At 42.7% G+C, this 15,835-nt stretch overlaps 1 protein-coding gene across 5 annotated transcripts in view; it reads left to right on the plus strand.

Annotated features, from left to right (window-relative positions):
* Positions 1-6,702, plus strand: part of MARCHF3 (membrane associated ring-CH-type finger 3) — a 76,714-nt gene extending 70,012 nt beyond the window's left edge. For all 5 annotated transcript variants that reach the window (XM_075740357.1, XM_075740358.1, XM_075740359.1 and 2 more), the window contains one exon: positions 4,292-6,702. In XM_075740357.1, coding sequence (XP_075596472.1) covers positions 4,292-4,450 — 159 coding nt within the window. In that variant the 3' untranslated portion in view covers positions 4,451-6,702. The remainder of the gene's footprint in view (positions 1-4,291) is intronic.
* Positions 6,703-15,835: the final 9,133 nt, after the last annotated feature.

The following is a 15,835-nucleotide window of genomic DNA, read 5'->3' on the forward strand; positions in this document are numbered from 1 at the left end:
GGTGAACAACCTGGCTGCCACAAAGGATTCAGATTTTATTCTAATCCAACATCAGGCCAGTGTTGCAATCCAAAAGCCTTGGATGTGAGTGCATCCCATGCTTTCCCCATTCCTCGTGCTCATGGCGCTGTGAGAAGTCCACTGCAGAATGCACCTTACACCCGGGTCTGTAGAAACGTAGCTGCCTTTGCAGTGCAGATTAAATCACGGCCTTATTCCCATGCTGTACCCAGGTGTGCTGTCACTTTTGTGCCAATCCATCCTAAAAGCCACTTGTTTTGTGCCAAGTTGTTAAACTGAGATCAGGTCCTGGCCACAGCGCACCAGCAAACAGTTGGCCCAGCAGAAAAGTAAGGGAACACAGAGAAGAGCTGACAAAATAAGTGTTTATCAAGCCGTGGTCTAGCAGTTCACTGAAAACCCCAGGTTGAGTTTGACATTTCACACCTCTAGCTTGGGGGGGAAGGAGTACAGAACAGCAGATGCAGACAGGGAGCATTCACGCTAGCAGAGTAATGCTTGTGCAATGGTGTACGGCTGTGCTACTGTGAGAGGAAAAGCTTATCTGAGCTTGTGCTGCTCTGAGTGGGGGCAAGACCACCCTGCCTACGGTGCCGTCACAGCCACTAATCCCACAAGACCAGTGCCCAGCTCTCCCTCCTCAGTGGGTATGGACACACGCTATGTGGCTGACCCCTTCCAGTAGTTTTTGATCTGTAGAGGTGGCACTTCAAGAACTGCATTAGTAGAGCTAGCTCAAGCAAGAAACCCCTGTACTGAGCCCAGAGTAAACTTGAAAGAGGGGAGATGGGGGAAACACAAAAACCTCCCACTAACTAGTTGCAAGAAAGCTATGAAAGGTAACATCTCATTTACTTCATTCAGCGGTGAAATCCTGTCATAGAAATCCATCTATGGAGGACTGCAGGCTAATTTTAGCAGTGCACAACAGTAGGGAAAGCTCAGAGTTTTGCCTCAGCCTCCTGCAGTTTTTCTTTTTGATGTTTCTGCTTCCATTTTCTGTGAAGTAGCAGCACTCCTCTTTGACAGGATGTCCATTTACTCCAGCAGTGAGGTGGCATTTGTCTTTCCTGAAGTACTGTGTGTTGACATGTCAAGCAAAGGTTGTTGAAATTTTCTTTTTGTATGCCTATCTTAGAAACCAAATGCTGTCCAATTTACTTAATATATATAATTAACAAGCACCAAAATGGTTGGAAGTTGGAAACGGTAATCTGACTAAGTAGTTGGATTTAATCACCCGTGACACATGGACGTATCTGACCTTGCTCCATAAGACTTCTGCAGCATCTCAGTTGTAATCCCTTATATTGTCTGTTGCATTTGCATTGTAAGTGGCAAAAATCCCTTTTATTCACTTTGTAACTTTTACCCCTTCAAAAGCATACAGAGAAATGTGTTATTGGCACTTGGAGAATATGGTGATAGTGAGCCTGATGTAAATGCATACCTTGTTTGATTTAATTGAAATACAGTGTGTCTAATATCCAGAGTTGTGGAAGATGTAATTCCACTCTAATCTGTTCAGACCAGCAGGAGGTGGATGGACTAATGAAGCACTGTGTTCATCAGGGAAGGGCAAGGCAGGAAGCCTTTCAGGGCACAGTAAGCTGCGTGTTCAGCATGGTGTTAATTCAGTGGGCAGAGCAAAGGGGGATGGTGGGAAGGACTCTCAGGGTTTCTTCACAGTACAGAAGGCGCCCTGATTGCCCTCACAGCATTAGTATTGGATGGAAGAGTTTTGAGGAGGTTTAAGTGTATCTGCAGATTAAGTCAACAGGCTTGAGTGACAACATTTTTGCACACTTTCTCAGAGGGCAGATTTGCACAATCAAGGTAGAGATTTAAAACAACTACTTTACAAATGGAACTCAGCACCCTACATGTGGAAGACATGCTCACTCTCTGCTCAGCAGCCTGACACCCATCAGTCATGCAGGAAAGCCCCAGTCTACACTTGCCTTGGGGAGGCTCCACGCTCCCCTTGCCATGCAGTGAGGAATGGACCCATTTGCAGAAGTGCTGACACTATTGAGTGCTTCAGCAATACCTGCCCTTTAATTTTCAGAAATGGGAGAATCTTGTACTGCTTGCTTAGTTATGGCTGTACAGGGAAGATAGTGAGTGCTGTAGGGTAAATTACACACAACATATGATGTAGTGCTCCTTTAGGCCCTGGGAAAATTAAAAAAACCTAAAACTTCATTTTACTTTCAATAAATCAGTTTATTTTCTCTGGAGGCAAAAGCTGGCATATAGATTATTTACACACCACAGTTATCCCAGTGAGCAGAGAACAAGAGAGATGCTATTTTCAGCATCCAAAAGCTATTTTATCCCTTCCCCTAAAACAGCCAAGTTCTTCATAAAATGCAGTTGCTCTTCCTCTGTATTTAATCACTGTTATTGATGTATACACAAAAAAAGCTGGCTACTCCCAAGGAGAAAGCTTCAAACAAAAAGGAGGCTGCTATTTAAACTAAGAATTCGGGGCCACACTGCTTTCTCTTGCATACAGGTAATCTTGACTGTTGTCATAATGTAGCAGGTTGGAGTACAACAGGATTTGGCCTTATAGCTTCCAGTATGACATAACTGCTGGTTTAAAACACAGGCTAGCCCAAATTAATTCAGAATAAGTTAGAAAGATAGACACCCCCTTGCTATTCTATTGAAGAGGCAATAGTGTGCCAAGGACCAGTGTAAATCTGGCCTTTGTTCTGCATCTCAAGAGTTGTGCATCCAGTGTAACAGCTTAGGGTGAGTAACTGTGGCTCTGCTGAAATTCAGTGGCTGACATCACTTGGAAACTGCCTCCAGGCAGTTTACCCATTGTAAACAAGCTGTCAAACTTAACTAGGATATCCTGTGAAAATGCCTTAAACAAACAAGCAGTTAAAGCCTGGCTTAACAATGCGGCCGTTCCTCAAAGAATCTCATGTCATGCTACTTGAAAATTCAACCTAAACTCTAGCTCACTCCTCTGAAGCCGGCACTGCATTTTGCATGGCCTTCATCTTTGCAGGTGGTTTGTTTTGTTTTCCTCCTCCCTCTAACACATGAGTTTTGCTGATACTGCAGTGCCTTTTTGAAAGAGATTTTTCATATTCTTACATATATGATGTTCCACAGAAACAAAGATGCAGACTGCTTTACCTTCAGAGGAAGCAGAGGAGATTAAAAGGTGGGGAATCAATTCATCTGTTGGAAGAGATCTTTGGGCCACTGCATAGTGAACAAAAGCTCTGTAGGTTTCTCTCATTAACAGCAGACAACTGTATAAAGATCTAGTAAAAAAATGAGAAAGTCTTTTTTTGTACCTAGTAGGATTTTATAGAAAGGTAAATAATTTATTTACTTAAAAGCACCCTTTCTGCAATAAGTAAAGGGTTATGAAAGATACATTCATAAGCATGTATATTACTTAATATCCTGCCGTACCTCACTGGCAGCCAGACTGTCATTGCTGTAGCCCCTTTTGACAGCCGCATGCACAGCCACTTCTCTACAAACAGAGTCAGCAGCATCTTCCACCCACCTGTGCAAACCAAGTGTGTTGACTGTCACTAAAATCAGCAGTAAACTATTTTTAAAAAATATAGGGTCAAGCTATCTTGTATATCCATAGCAGGCAGTCATTCCTCTTTCACTATTAGCAGAACCACACTAAGGTTGAAATTGGATAGTTGATAATAACAAAAATTCAAAGACAATCTAAATTGAGATACACACACGTTGGCAGATGGGTCACAATCACCTTGTTGCATCTGTGCAAACTTGAATTCAATGCGTTCAGCAATAATACATTAGAAGGTAGAGTATATGACCCTGTCAGTGTTTGCACACAACTTAGCTACCTGCAAAACCTTCACCATCCAGCAAATTACGTTATTTGTCAGTTTAACAACTTGCAGCGTGATAGTACCCCAAACTCTTTCTCATTGTAAGTGGCTGCCAATAATTCTACTTTTTGGGAAAGAAAGAGGCAGGATGTCTGATTTCTCTTGTATAAAAAAGGGAATGAGAGGTAGGCAACAGCAGGAAGTAGGACACAGGCTGTTTTTTTCCTCTGCTGTAGCAACTTAGGGAACAAGCTGTCTACATGGTAGGGCTCATCTTTGCCTGCCACTTTTTGCTCTATTTTATCCTGCCCAGTTAGGCTGCGTACCAGCTTTTTGTTCCACTTGAAGCCATTTCACCCCAAACGACAGCTGATTCCTTGGAGGACTGCAGTGATGCTAAACACCATGCTTCTCTCGTCTCTCCCCAGGTATCCTTTAGGTATCACTGTAGATTATACAACGAATGGCGTCGGACCAATCAGCATGTGATACTCCTAATCCCAAAGTCTGCCAACATCCCCTCCAACCGGCAGTCCCTGCTGGGTCTGCAGTCCCTCAAAAGGAACTCAAAGGAGACAATCGTTTAATTTGGGCAGTTCTACACAGGGGCCATGCACTAAAAATATTTTCCTCAAACTCAATGGGGTTAGGCACCATCCAGAACTCAGGAGTGTGCTATTCTGATTTACAAATTCTTGCAGAATAATAAATCACTGTTTGGATTCAAATCATGGATGCTGCAATCATACGATATTTGCTAAGCTGCCAAACTTGTTTATTACCAGATACTGTATGGAATTCTACAAACACATGTTAATACTTGCATCATCAAGTGATACAAACTTTTTTATTATTTAAAATATTAAACTATTATAATTAACAATGCAAAACAGGTTTAAAAAGTGCTTTTTTTTTGTAATTTCCTGATCCTACAGTATTATTTCCTTAGGTAGCTGCACAGTAACCAATGCTGTTTTTTCTTTCCTAAAGCACAGCAACAGCATTCTCCCAGTTGATTTTATATGAAGGTCCTTTATACCAATATTTTTGATTATTAAAATTTGTGTGGAGTGAGTTCTACAAATTGGTATATTATTTAAGTGCTATAAAGTGGTTAGAAAATTATCTTCTCTGTTTCCTATTTGGCAGGGAAGTTCCAATAGGAAAGTTCTTCAGTAATAAATTTAGCACATGCAAAAAAATGACACAAATTGCAATAACCTTCCTACTCAAAAGTATTCTAGTACACAGCATTCAGGAAAACAATTGCACTTTTCCCGGTCAGAAGCAACAAATTAGGCACCACATTCTGCACTGAAGTGCACATTCTGCTGTTATGAATTCTAACTTAGCGAGTTTACTCTGCATTTACACCAAGATGAGTTTAACCCTAGTTGTAAGACTTATTTTTGTAAGGAAAACTCTGCATACATAATAAATGAGATCATTAAACATGTTTTAGGGAAGCAGGAATATGTCTTGCAATAAAATTACCATTATTTTAAAGCTGCAGAATTTTCAACTTGACAAGTAGATTTAGCAGGTTGTATCTAAACCCTGACCTTTCTCTGTAGCACTGAGACCAAAGCTCTTTTTAAAAAATGTAATAGGTGGCCTGCTATGGTGATCAAACTGAATTTGGAGCGTAAAGACTAGAGTAATCCTCAGTGGCATTATCTATTTCCCCTTGGTTTTATGCCAAATTCATTCAGCAATTCTTCACTCTCAGAAGAGACACACACTTACGTGAAGAGACTTATTTTATAGAACTACACAAGATTTCATTAACAAATGCTGTCAGAATTAGAAATTGATACATAGCCCCTTTGAATAGATGATTTTTTTAGAAATGTGCGATGCCACCATGTGCTTTGTTTTCCGAACTCTGCAGGAACTGAAAAAGGAACACATAACAAGAAGGCTAATAATTTATAATTCAGATAGTTCAAGATGTTATGGGTGTTTACCATCAGACAAGAGCTTGTTTGATATTGTCTGTGCTCTATGGGAGAAAAAGCTTAGTACACAAAACCAAATCTGTTAGCTTCTTTATTGTGTCTTTGGACCAGTTTAGCTGTAGTCATGTTATTTAACAATATTATTTGTAACTGTCAATTTCATGGGGATATAAGAATCAACTACCTATGTAAAGCAATAACGGCCTCATTCAGACATAAAGCTAGTTTCACAGCAAGCCAAGATGTGTAAGAAAATCATGAACGTGCAGATCTGTACTCATTAATCTGACAGTAAGGTCAGGGGTTGGTTGTATGTTTCTTAATGCTTCACTTCCAGAGAAAACTATACAAGATTCAGAAGACATGGATGTCACAAACTCTGTGATGGCCTAAAGCCTGTAGTGCTTTTTTTAAAACCCTCTTCCCTAATGCTACTATCTTGATAGAAGACTGAACATGCATTTAAACAGAGAGTTCCAGGTTAAAAGAAAACCTGCTAGTCAGGGGCTCAGAAATAAAGCAAGTCTAGCTGGATCAGGACACTGTCAGACAGTGTTTTAGTGCCTACACATTTTCTTTAGGTAAGCTTTCATCAGAATTTTATTGCTACTGTTGCTTCTTTGGGAGATAGATAACCCAAAGAGTTGGCCCATGAAAGAAGTGTTAGTCTTAAGTACTATTCTTGCTTTTGTTTCATGAAACAAAACAATTAGGATGATATGGAATAAAGTAGCAACTAGGAAAACAATTACGCAGATCGAGCTGCAAGGTATATAATACAGCATGCTGATCTACATAGTGACTTGGCCCAGCTTTTCTGTGTTATTTCAGATTTCATTTTTTGTTTAAAGACAGCTTATTTAATCTGACAGGCATGTTGAAGCAGCTGACAGGCATGTTGAAGCAGCCAGAGAGAAAGTGTGGTCCAGTTTAGCAAATACATTACTACTATAGTTTCTCTGCTTGACACACAAGTACAGCAAAACTGACTGGTGAAATCACTAGCAATAGTCTCACATGCATTTTCTTGAGGGAAAAAATTGCCAGTAAAGATCTAGTCACACACTTAGCCTTTCACATTAAACCCATGGAAAAAAGCTTGCTTCTTATTCTTTCCTTGTTTTTCCTAAAACATAAGAACAGGAAGGTGGGTGATGTTAATTCTTATTCCCACTTCTGTTCTGAACTAAAGACTTACAGACAGAAGGATCCTCCTGACAAATACTGCTTTTTCTTGTACTACTTGAGGCTGTTGTTGCCACACCAAATCCAAAATTCAATTAACAATTTTAAAACTGCATCATTACAGCAAATATTCTACAACAGCAAGAGTACTCATTTTCATCTGAATAGATGTGAAAGACAAAATTAGCAGTAGCTACAGCTACCAAAGCTCCTGGCAGTACAATGACATCTTTGTTACACTATCCCTAAAGAGTTCCCAGTTAGAGAAAAGTAAAAGTTAACTAATGAAAAGATGAGGAGGTCTGTTTATTTTTTTTTTTTTTTTAAATAATGACACTGAATTTCCTTCTCAGCAACATTTTGCTTTCTTCTCATGTAGCTGGCCTTGCCATTTACATTCCTTTTCCATGTTAGAAGTTATACAAAAGGAGCAGCATTCAAATCAGTATTTTGAGTTGCAAGTGATAAAAGCAGCAGCAACTTAAGCCACCCCAAAAAACACCTAAAAAGCTGAGGATATAACACAGTTTTGTTCCTTCCTTTCCACACCCTGCTTGCTGATGATAGAGATTACCATCCTAAGTGTATAGAGTTAAACCCATACAAAGTCCACCACAATTCAGTATTAATGATGAGTGCAATGCAAAATGAGGAAGTTTTACTCCTTCTGCATAGCCTTTTCCCTGCAAGACTAGTCTATCACATTACATAGAACAACAAACAAGACAGAGTAAGGTTAAGTGGGGGTATTTGACAAAGTGACAATGTTGAAAAGGTGTGAGATTCAACAGCAGGAAGCTATGCAAGTGCTCACTTCCTATTATAGTGAGGAGAATAAAACAGAGGAAGCAGCAGTATAAACCACTTAGGAAGGAGGGAAAGCATATTCAACCAGTAGAAGAAATTGATATAGAAGGATGTAACTGAAGATTTAGAAATACCATAGCCATCTGTTCAACTGGAAGGAAGTCACGGCATAAGTAGCATTAAAGACACTTCAGGTTTTTCAGGGTTTTTTTTTTTTTTAATTTGGTGGGTTTTTTACCTCATTCACTCAACTGTATAGTTCTGCCAGACTGAGACTTCAAACTGTCATTTACATTTCACTTATTAAAAACAGCTTTGCATCAGTTTCACAGTAGGAAGTCACACAGGGCAATGTGACAGCTCAGTACATGAAGGGAATCAGGGCCAATTGGCCAGGGCAACTGGCCTTTGATGGGTACTGTCAGAAAGAGATATGAAAAGCTACTGGGAGAAAAACTTATGCACTGAGAGCTAAAAAAAGCTCTCCCTTTCAAATGAAGGTAAGTTTTAAAAAAAACCTGGTAATAGTTAAGCTTTCCATCTGTTACTGTTTGTGAGCCCAAGCTCCATTTAACACACAGCTGGTTAATTAAACAAGCATTTTCCTTGCAAGCAGAATTGCGTATTGCCTGTTTACTGCCAAATACTGGTTTGACTATTCAAAAAGTGTCTTTAAAAACTATTAGACAATACAAAATGTACAGCAGAGGCCCCTAGCTTTATAAATACCTAGGACACCCATAAAAGAAGCAAGCTACAATAGGGGTATATAGTATGTAGCATAACTGATGATGACACCACACAGCATACTAGTTCATTGCTGTTATTCCACATTTCAAATTTAATTTCCACATAAGAAGCTTTTTCAAAAATCAAGAGTTACATCTCTCAACAGCTGCCAAGTTAGTTAGTACTTGTGATTGCTTACAGTTCTTAATTTTTTTACTGACCTCTTACGCCTCAGTAAGAAAAGTACTTCAGAGGCAATTACCATGTAGCCATTTCTGCAAAAGTAGCAGGGTTTTTTTGGTTTTTTGTTTGGGTTTTGGGGGGTTTTTTCGTACTAGAAGTACCTATACTGCTTACAGTGCAGTATGAATATAAAAGGCACTGTTTCACATATTTGGAGTTTCCCCATAAAACACCCTTTTCACTCCAGAAACTCTCAAATTAGTATCAAAATGATACACTGGTAAGACAGTTAAATTTCCCCATGAAATTTTAAGACCATGTAAAATGATTTTACAGAAGCAGAGGAATGAATAACTACAATCTATTGAATAGAAAAGGTATTTATATTATTTAGATATTAATTTCTCTTTCTATAGTTTGCTGTCTGCTTGGGCAAATATAATGTAGGTATATGCAGCAGGGATAAAAAAGAGGCATAAGACAATTTGTAGCATAGAGCTACAATTGGCTACACCATGTAAATTACTTGTACCACAGGGCTACAGCTGATTACTCTGGGGTTTATTAATGAACTTGTCTACTATAAACAAAGAATGCAGTTTATATGCAGCAGAATGCTGCTTTTGCTGTGAAGAGGCCCAAACCCCAAATTTCTATAGAAACAGGACCAGCTGACAGGACTGCATACCTTACCTCAAGAGTGTTCATCATACAATACTAGCACTGTGCAAGTTAGTTGAACCACTTGTTTCCTAAGCAGATCCTTATTCTGGTTTTCACAGGAATGAATGTATTTGAGCATATACATTTCTGGTAAAGTGTTTTTCTGGTTTCACGCAGTAATTACTAAACAATTTTCACCTGCCAGGATGATGCAATTTGTATGTCTTGTCAAGCGTTATCAGTATCAGATAGTGATAATCCGTATCTGTCACCCATTCCCCAGAAAGGACTGAATGTACCTAAAGTAATCTTTACATATTATTGTAATAGTGGGAATAGAAGACCTACCGAAATTTTGATCACAAGTTGAACACAGCTACAGACCTAACTAGGATATTGTTTGCTTCTCCTCTGGCTCACCTCCAGAAAACATGAGCACATTCAGCATAACATTACATATAGCCCAGTAGCTCATTTTTCAGTGGTCAGATACCTTTACCAAATCCATCGATATTGTGCCTTCTGTCACCCAGGCTGGTATAGATTATGGCAATAACCACAACAGCTGAGGTAACATATTTTGAATGCAGTTCCAAACTAAAAGGAGCAAGATCTCTTCTAGACATTGTGTGGCAGACCAGAAAAAAAATAATAGTATTGCCATAAAAATTTGCATTTGCTGCATACAATGGCACAATGCTTACCCCTCCACGAGCTTAAGGCTGGTGTTTTTCAGTACAGCAATGAAAGGTACACCCTACCTTGCAGTAATCAAAATGCACTTCCGGACTTGAGTGTGGGAAGATGGGAAAGAGGTACGAGAAAAGAAGCTGTTCTGTTTAATAAAGCAGAAACGTTCAAGTGTCATTATGGAACTCGCTGGGAAGTGTAGGAAGTTTTTGGTTGGGGTTTTTTAAATATTTGAATAGTAAGATCTCCACCTGGTGGTAGGATGTTTCACTCTAAAAGGTTAGAGTGGACACACGTATGCATGCATTCCCAAGAAGGGTCATTTGTGTTTCCCACTCTATGCTAGTTTACAGGAAAAAAAGGCAAAATAATTTTTCTAAAATCAGCATTTCTCCCATTGTCATCCATCAGAAGAGTGCTGATTTACCAGAATATTCACAAGAATAATGTAAAAGTTCTCTCTCTATAGAAAAAATAGTCTCTATAGTTTCAAGTATGTCCTGGGTTCGGCTAGGAAAGAGTTAATTTTCACCAGAAGCTGGGACAGGACATAGCCAGGACAGGTGACCCGAACTAGCCAAAGGGGTTATTCCATACTACCTGACGTCATGCTCAGTATAAAAGGGGGGCTAGTCGAGGAGGGGCGGCATGGCTCCAGGACACGTGGCTTGGGGACGGTCCATTTTTGGGACGGGTCTGAGCGTACGATCTGAGTTGTACGGTCGTTGGGTGAGAAACTGCATTGTGTATCACCAGTTGTGTGTATTCTGTTAAGTACTGTGGTTGTTATTTCCCTCTCCCTTGCTGTCCCAGTAAACTGTCTTTATCTCAACCCACGAGGATTTGCCTTTGTCTTCCCATTCTCCTCCTCATCCCGCGGGGGGTGGGGGGATGGGGGTGTGAGCAAGCGGCCGCCTGGTGCTCAGCTGCCTGGTGGGTATGAACCACGACAAAGTAGCAGCTCCTAGCTACACAATTAGGTAAGACAGTTACAAGCACTGTTCATCATCCTGGTGACAACCCCCCCCCCCCCCCCCCCCCCCAGGCTCTACAAAAGCTATAACCAAGAATGCTTGATTATAGTGGCAGGTTCCTACCATGAATTAATAATTAGGTACCCAATGCCTACATGCAAAGTAGCCCAATCAAGTTTTTACTAGAATACATCGCTAGTGTGTGCTATTAGTTTTGAAAACAACGAACAACAACTGAAATTAACAATTTTCTACAAGATAGTGTTCATTTCTATGGTGCATGCCTATAGATATCTGAAACTACAATGAATAGAAAGCCATTATTCCTATAGATCAAATTGAGCAGTATTCAGAATGTTACAGGATACAGAGTGATGCTTAGAGGAAATCAAATAAAAAGTATTACATTGTGGTTTAATAATACAGTTGTTTGAGCAAGGATTACTGTCAAAAGCAGCAGTCTCCCTAATCCTCATCCATCTGCATAACCCTTGGCCATCCTCTCCTCACCTTCTGCTGCCACAAGGTTGAAATGCCACCATGTAGTTCATCAGCAAAGGGAACTTATCATCTAAGATAAAAGACATGTTAAGTCTTAAATTTGCCATGAGACTAATGCTAGGGGAAAAAAATAAATCTCAATTTAATTTCCAAAATTCTGGCCATGCATTTAAAAATGGTTCCAGACCAAGATGAAGATAACTATTTACAGTATTTCTAAATTTATATGTATGTTGTTGTGCCATGCTTAAACTGCTCAGCCTAGTACTTGTATGATGTAGAAAAAGCCAGTCCAGTAAGAAGTAAGCACAGGTAGTGTTTTCCTCAATCCTATTGGTGGCAGGGAAGAATACTGAAAGGAACAGGAAAATTCAACTGATCAAATGTGGCTCAGAAGCATGAGCCACTGGGTGGAATTTTGGGGTTTTTGATCATGGGGAGGTTTACATGGCACTGGGCCTGCTGGTGACTGATGCAGTTCAACTGTCTCACAGGGGGGAAAGCATTCTCACTCATGATTTGGCAAGGCTCATTGAGAGGGCTTTAAACTAGGGTTGGGGGCGGGGGGGAAGGGGATATAACCAAGCTCACAAGAGAGGAGCCTGGGGTGGCATGCCAGTGTTGTGGGTGAAATAAACCCAGCTCAAGTGCCTCTACATCAATGCACGCAGTGTGGGCAACAAACAAGAGGAGCTGGGAGTTACTGTGCAGCAGGATAGCTATGACTTAGTTGCCATCACAGAAATATGGTGGGGCAACTCTCATGACTGGAGTGCTGCAATGAATGGCTATAAGCTCTTCAGAAGGGATAGGCATGGAAGGAGAGGCAGTGGGGTGGCTCTGTATGTCAGGGAGTGTTTTGCTTGTACAGAGCTCAATGACTGTGATGATTATGTCGAGTGCTTATGGATAAGGATGAGAGGAAAGGTCAACAAGGCAGATGTCCTGCGGTGAGTCTGTTACAGACCACCCAGCCAGGATTAAGAGGCAGATGAAGCATTCTACAAGTGGCTGGCAGAAGTCTCACAATCGCTAACCCTTGATCTCATGGGGGACTTCAACTTACCAGATGTCTGCTGGAAATAACAACATAGCAGAGAGGAAACAGTCTAGGAGGTTCCTGGAGTGTGTGGAAGGTAACTTCCTGACACAGCTGGTAAGTGAGCCGACCAAGGGAGGTGTCTCGCTCGACTTGCTGTTCACAAACAGAGAAGAACTGGTGGGAGATGTGGTGGTCGGAGGCCACTTTGGGCTCAGCGACCACGAAATGATAAGAGTTTTCTATTCATGGCAAAGTAAGGAAGGGGAACAGCAAAACCACTACCATGGACTTCTGAAGGGCAGACTTTGGCCTGCTCAGGATGCTGGCTGAGAGAGTCCCTTGGGAGACAGTCCTGAAGGGCAAAAGGGTCCAGGAAGGCTGGGCAGTCTTCAAGAAGGAAGTCTTAAAGGCACAGGAGCAGGCTGTTCCCATGTGCCGTAAGATGAACCAGTGGGGACGACGACCAGCCTGGCTGAACAGGGAGTTTTGGCTGGGGCTCAGGAAAAAAAGGAGAGTTTAGCACTTTTGGAAGAAGGGGCGGGCAACTCAAGAAGAGTACAGGGGTCTTGTTAGGTCATGCAGAGAGAAAATTAGAACGGCAAAAGCCCAGCTAGAACTCAATCTGGCCACTGCTGTAAGGGATAACAAAAAATGTTTTTACAAATACATTAACAACAAAAAGAGAGCTAAGGAGAATCTCCATCCTTTACTGGATGCAGAGGGGAACATGGCCACCAAGGATGGGGAAAAGGCTGAGGTACTTAATGCCACCTTTGCCTCAATCTTTAATAGTCAGACCAGTTGTCCCCAGGGCATTCAGCCCCCTGACCTGGAAGACAGCGACAGCAGAATAAACCTCCCATAATCCAGGAAGAAGCTGTTAATGACCTGCTACCCCACCTAGACACTCACAAGTCTATGGGGCCAGATGGGATCCACCCAAGAGTACTGAGGATGCTGGCAGAGGAGCTTGCCAAGCCACTACCCATCATTTATGAGCAGTCCTGATTAACAGGGGAGGTCCCAGATGACTGGAGGCTTACCAATGTGATGCCCATCTACAAGAAGGGCCCAAAGGAGGATCCACGGTACTACAGCCCTGTCAGTCTGACCTTCGTGCCAGGGAAGATCTTGAGCATGCTCACCAGGCATGTGCAGGACAACCAGGGGATCGGGCCCAGCCAGCATGGGTTCATGAAAGGCAGGTCCTGCTTGACCAACCTGATCTCCTTCTATGACCAGGTGACCCACCTAGTGGATGAGGGAAAGGCTGTGGTTGTTATCTACCTGGACTTTAGTAAAGCCTTTGACACTGTCTCCCACAGCATTCTCCTAGAGAAGCTGGTGGATCGTGGCTTAGACAGGTGCACTCTTTGCTGGGTAAAAAACTGGCTGGAAGGCCAAGCCCAGAGAGTTGTGGAGAACGGAGTTAAATCTAGTTGGTGGTCAGTCACAAGCGGTGTTCCCCAGGGCTCAGTCTTGGGGCCAGTCTTGTTCAGTATCTTCATCAATGATCTGGATGAGGGGATTGAGTGTGCCCTCAGTAAGTTTGCAGATGACACCAAATTGGGCAGGAGTGTCGATCTGCTCGAGCGTAGGAAGACTCTGCAGAGGGATCTGGACAGGCTGGATCAATGGGCTGAGGCCAATTGTATGAGGTTCAACAAGGCTCAGTGCCGGGTCCTGCACACCTGGGTCACAACAACCCCATGCAGCACTACAGGCTTGGGGAAGAGTTGCTGGAAAACTGCCCACTGGAAAAGAACCTGGTTGTGCTGTTTGACAACTGGCTGAACATGAGCCAGCAGTGTGCCCAGGCGGCCAAGAAGGCCAACAGCATCCTGGCTTGTATCAGAAATAGTGTGGCCAGCAGGAGTAAGGAAGTGATTGTGCCCCTGTACTCGGCTCTGGTGAGCCCACACATCTACTGTGTTCAGTTTTGGGCCCCTCAGTACAAGAAGGACATTGAAGTGCTGGAGCCTGTCCAGAGAAGGGCAACAAAACTGGTAAAGGGACTGGAGCACAAGTCTTATGAGGAGCAGCTGAGGGAACTGGGGATTTTTAGTCTGGAGAAGAGGACGCTGAGGAGAGACCTACTGACCTCAAGGAGGTTGTAGTGAGGTGGGTGTTGGTGTCTTCTCCCAAGTAACTTACAAAAGGACAAGAGGAAACGGTCTCAAGTTCTGTCAGGGGACATTAAGATTAGATATTAGGAAAAATTTCTTCACTGACAGAGTGGTCAGGCATTGGAACAGGCTCCCCAGAGAGGTGGTGAAGTCACCGTCCCTGGAGGTGTTCAAAAAAACATGTAGATCTGGCACTTCGGGACATGGTTTAGTAGATAGCAAAAAAGCGATCAAAAGGGACTTCAGGCTCTTAGGACAGTCACTGAAGGATTCGGGGGCGCAGGTAATATTCTCCTCCCTCCTTCCAGTTGAGGGCAGCAACGTTGGGAGGAACAGGCGGACACAGTCCATAAATGCATGGCTCCGTGGCTGGTGTCAACGCCACAAGTTTGGGTTCTTTGACAATAGCATGGCCTACACTGCACCAGGCCTGATGAGCCCTGATGGGATTCATCTCTGTCAAAGGGGGAAGAGGATCTTTGCCCAGCAACTAGCAGGGCTGATCGACAGAGCTTTAAACTAGGCTCGAAGAGGGAGGGGGATAACATCAGGCTTGCCAGCAACGTGTTGTGGGATGATGTGCCCAGGTTGGAGGGACGGGGTGCTGGTGAGGGCCCTCCGCCTATTCCTCAGAGACGTGCTGGATGCACTATAACACGCTCAAAGCCTAGAGGAGACAAGACAGGAGCTCTGGATGTAACAGGAACCAACAGGGTAACACTGGGAAGATACATCAAAAGAATCCCAGCCACCCCAGCCAATAAGTCAGCCTCAACGGGGGCACAGCTGAAATGCCTCTACGCAAACGCACGGAGCACGGGGAATAAACAAGAGGAGCTGGAGACATGTGTGCGCCTGCAAGGCTATGACCTTACTGGCATCACAGAGACATGGCAGGATAGCTCCTATGACTGGAGTGTTGGAACGGAAGGGTACGGGCTCTTTAGGAAGGACAGGCAGGGCAGATGAGGAGGGGGCATCACCCTCTGCGTCAATGATCAGCTGGAGTGCATGGAGCTGCACCTGGGGAAGGATGAGGAGCTGACCAAGAGCCTACGGGTCAGGATTAAAAGGAGTGCTGGGGCAGGGGACATCATAGCGGGGGTCTGCTACA

The sequence above is a fragment of the Balearica regulorum genome, chromosome Z (genome assembly GCF_011004875.1).
Source record: "Balearica regulorum gibbericeps isolate bBalReg1 chromosome Z, bBalReg1.pri, whole genome shotgun sequence".
Classification (NCBI taxonomy): Eukaryota; Metazoa; Chordata; class Aves; order Gruiformes; family Gruidae; genus Balearica; species Balearica regulorum.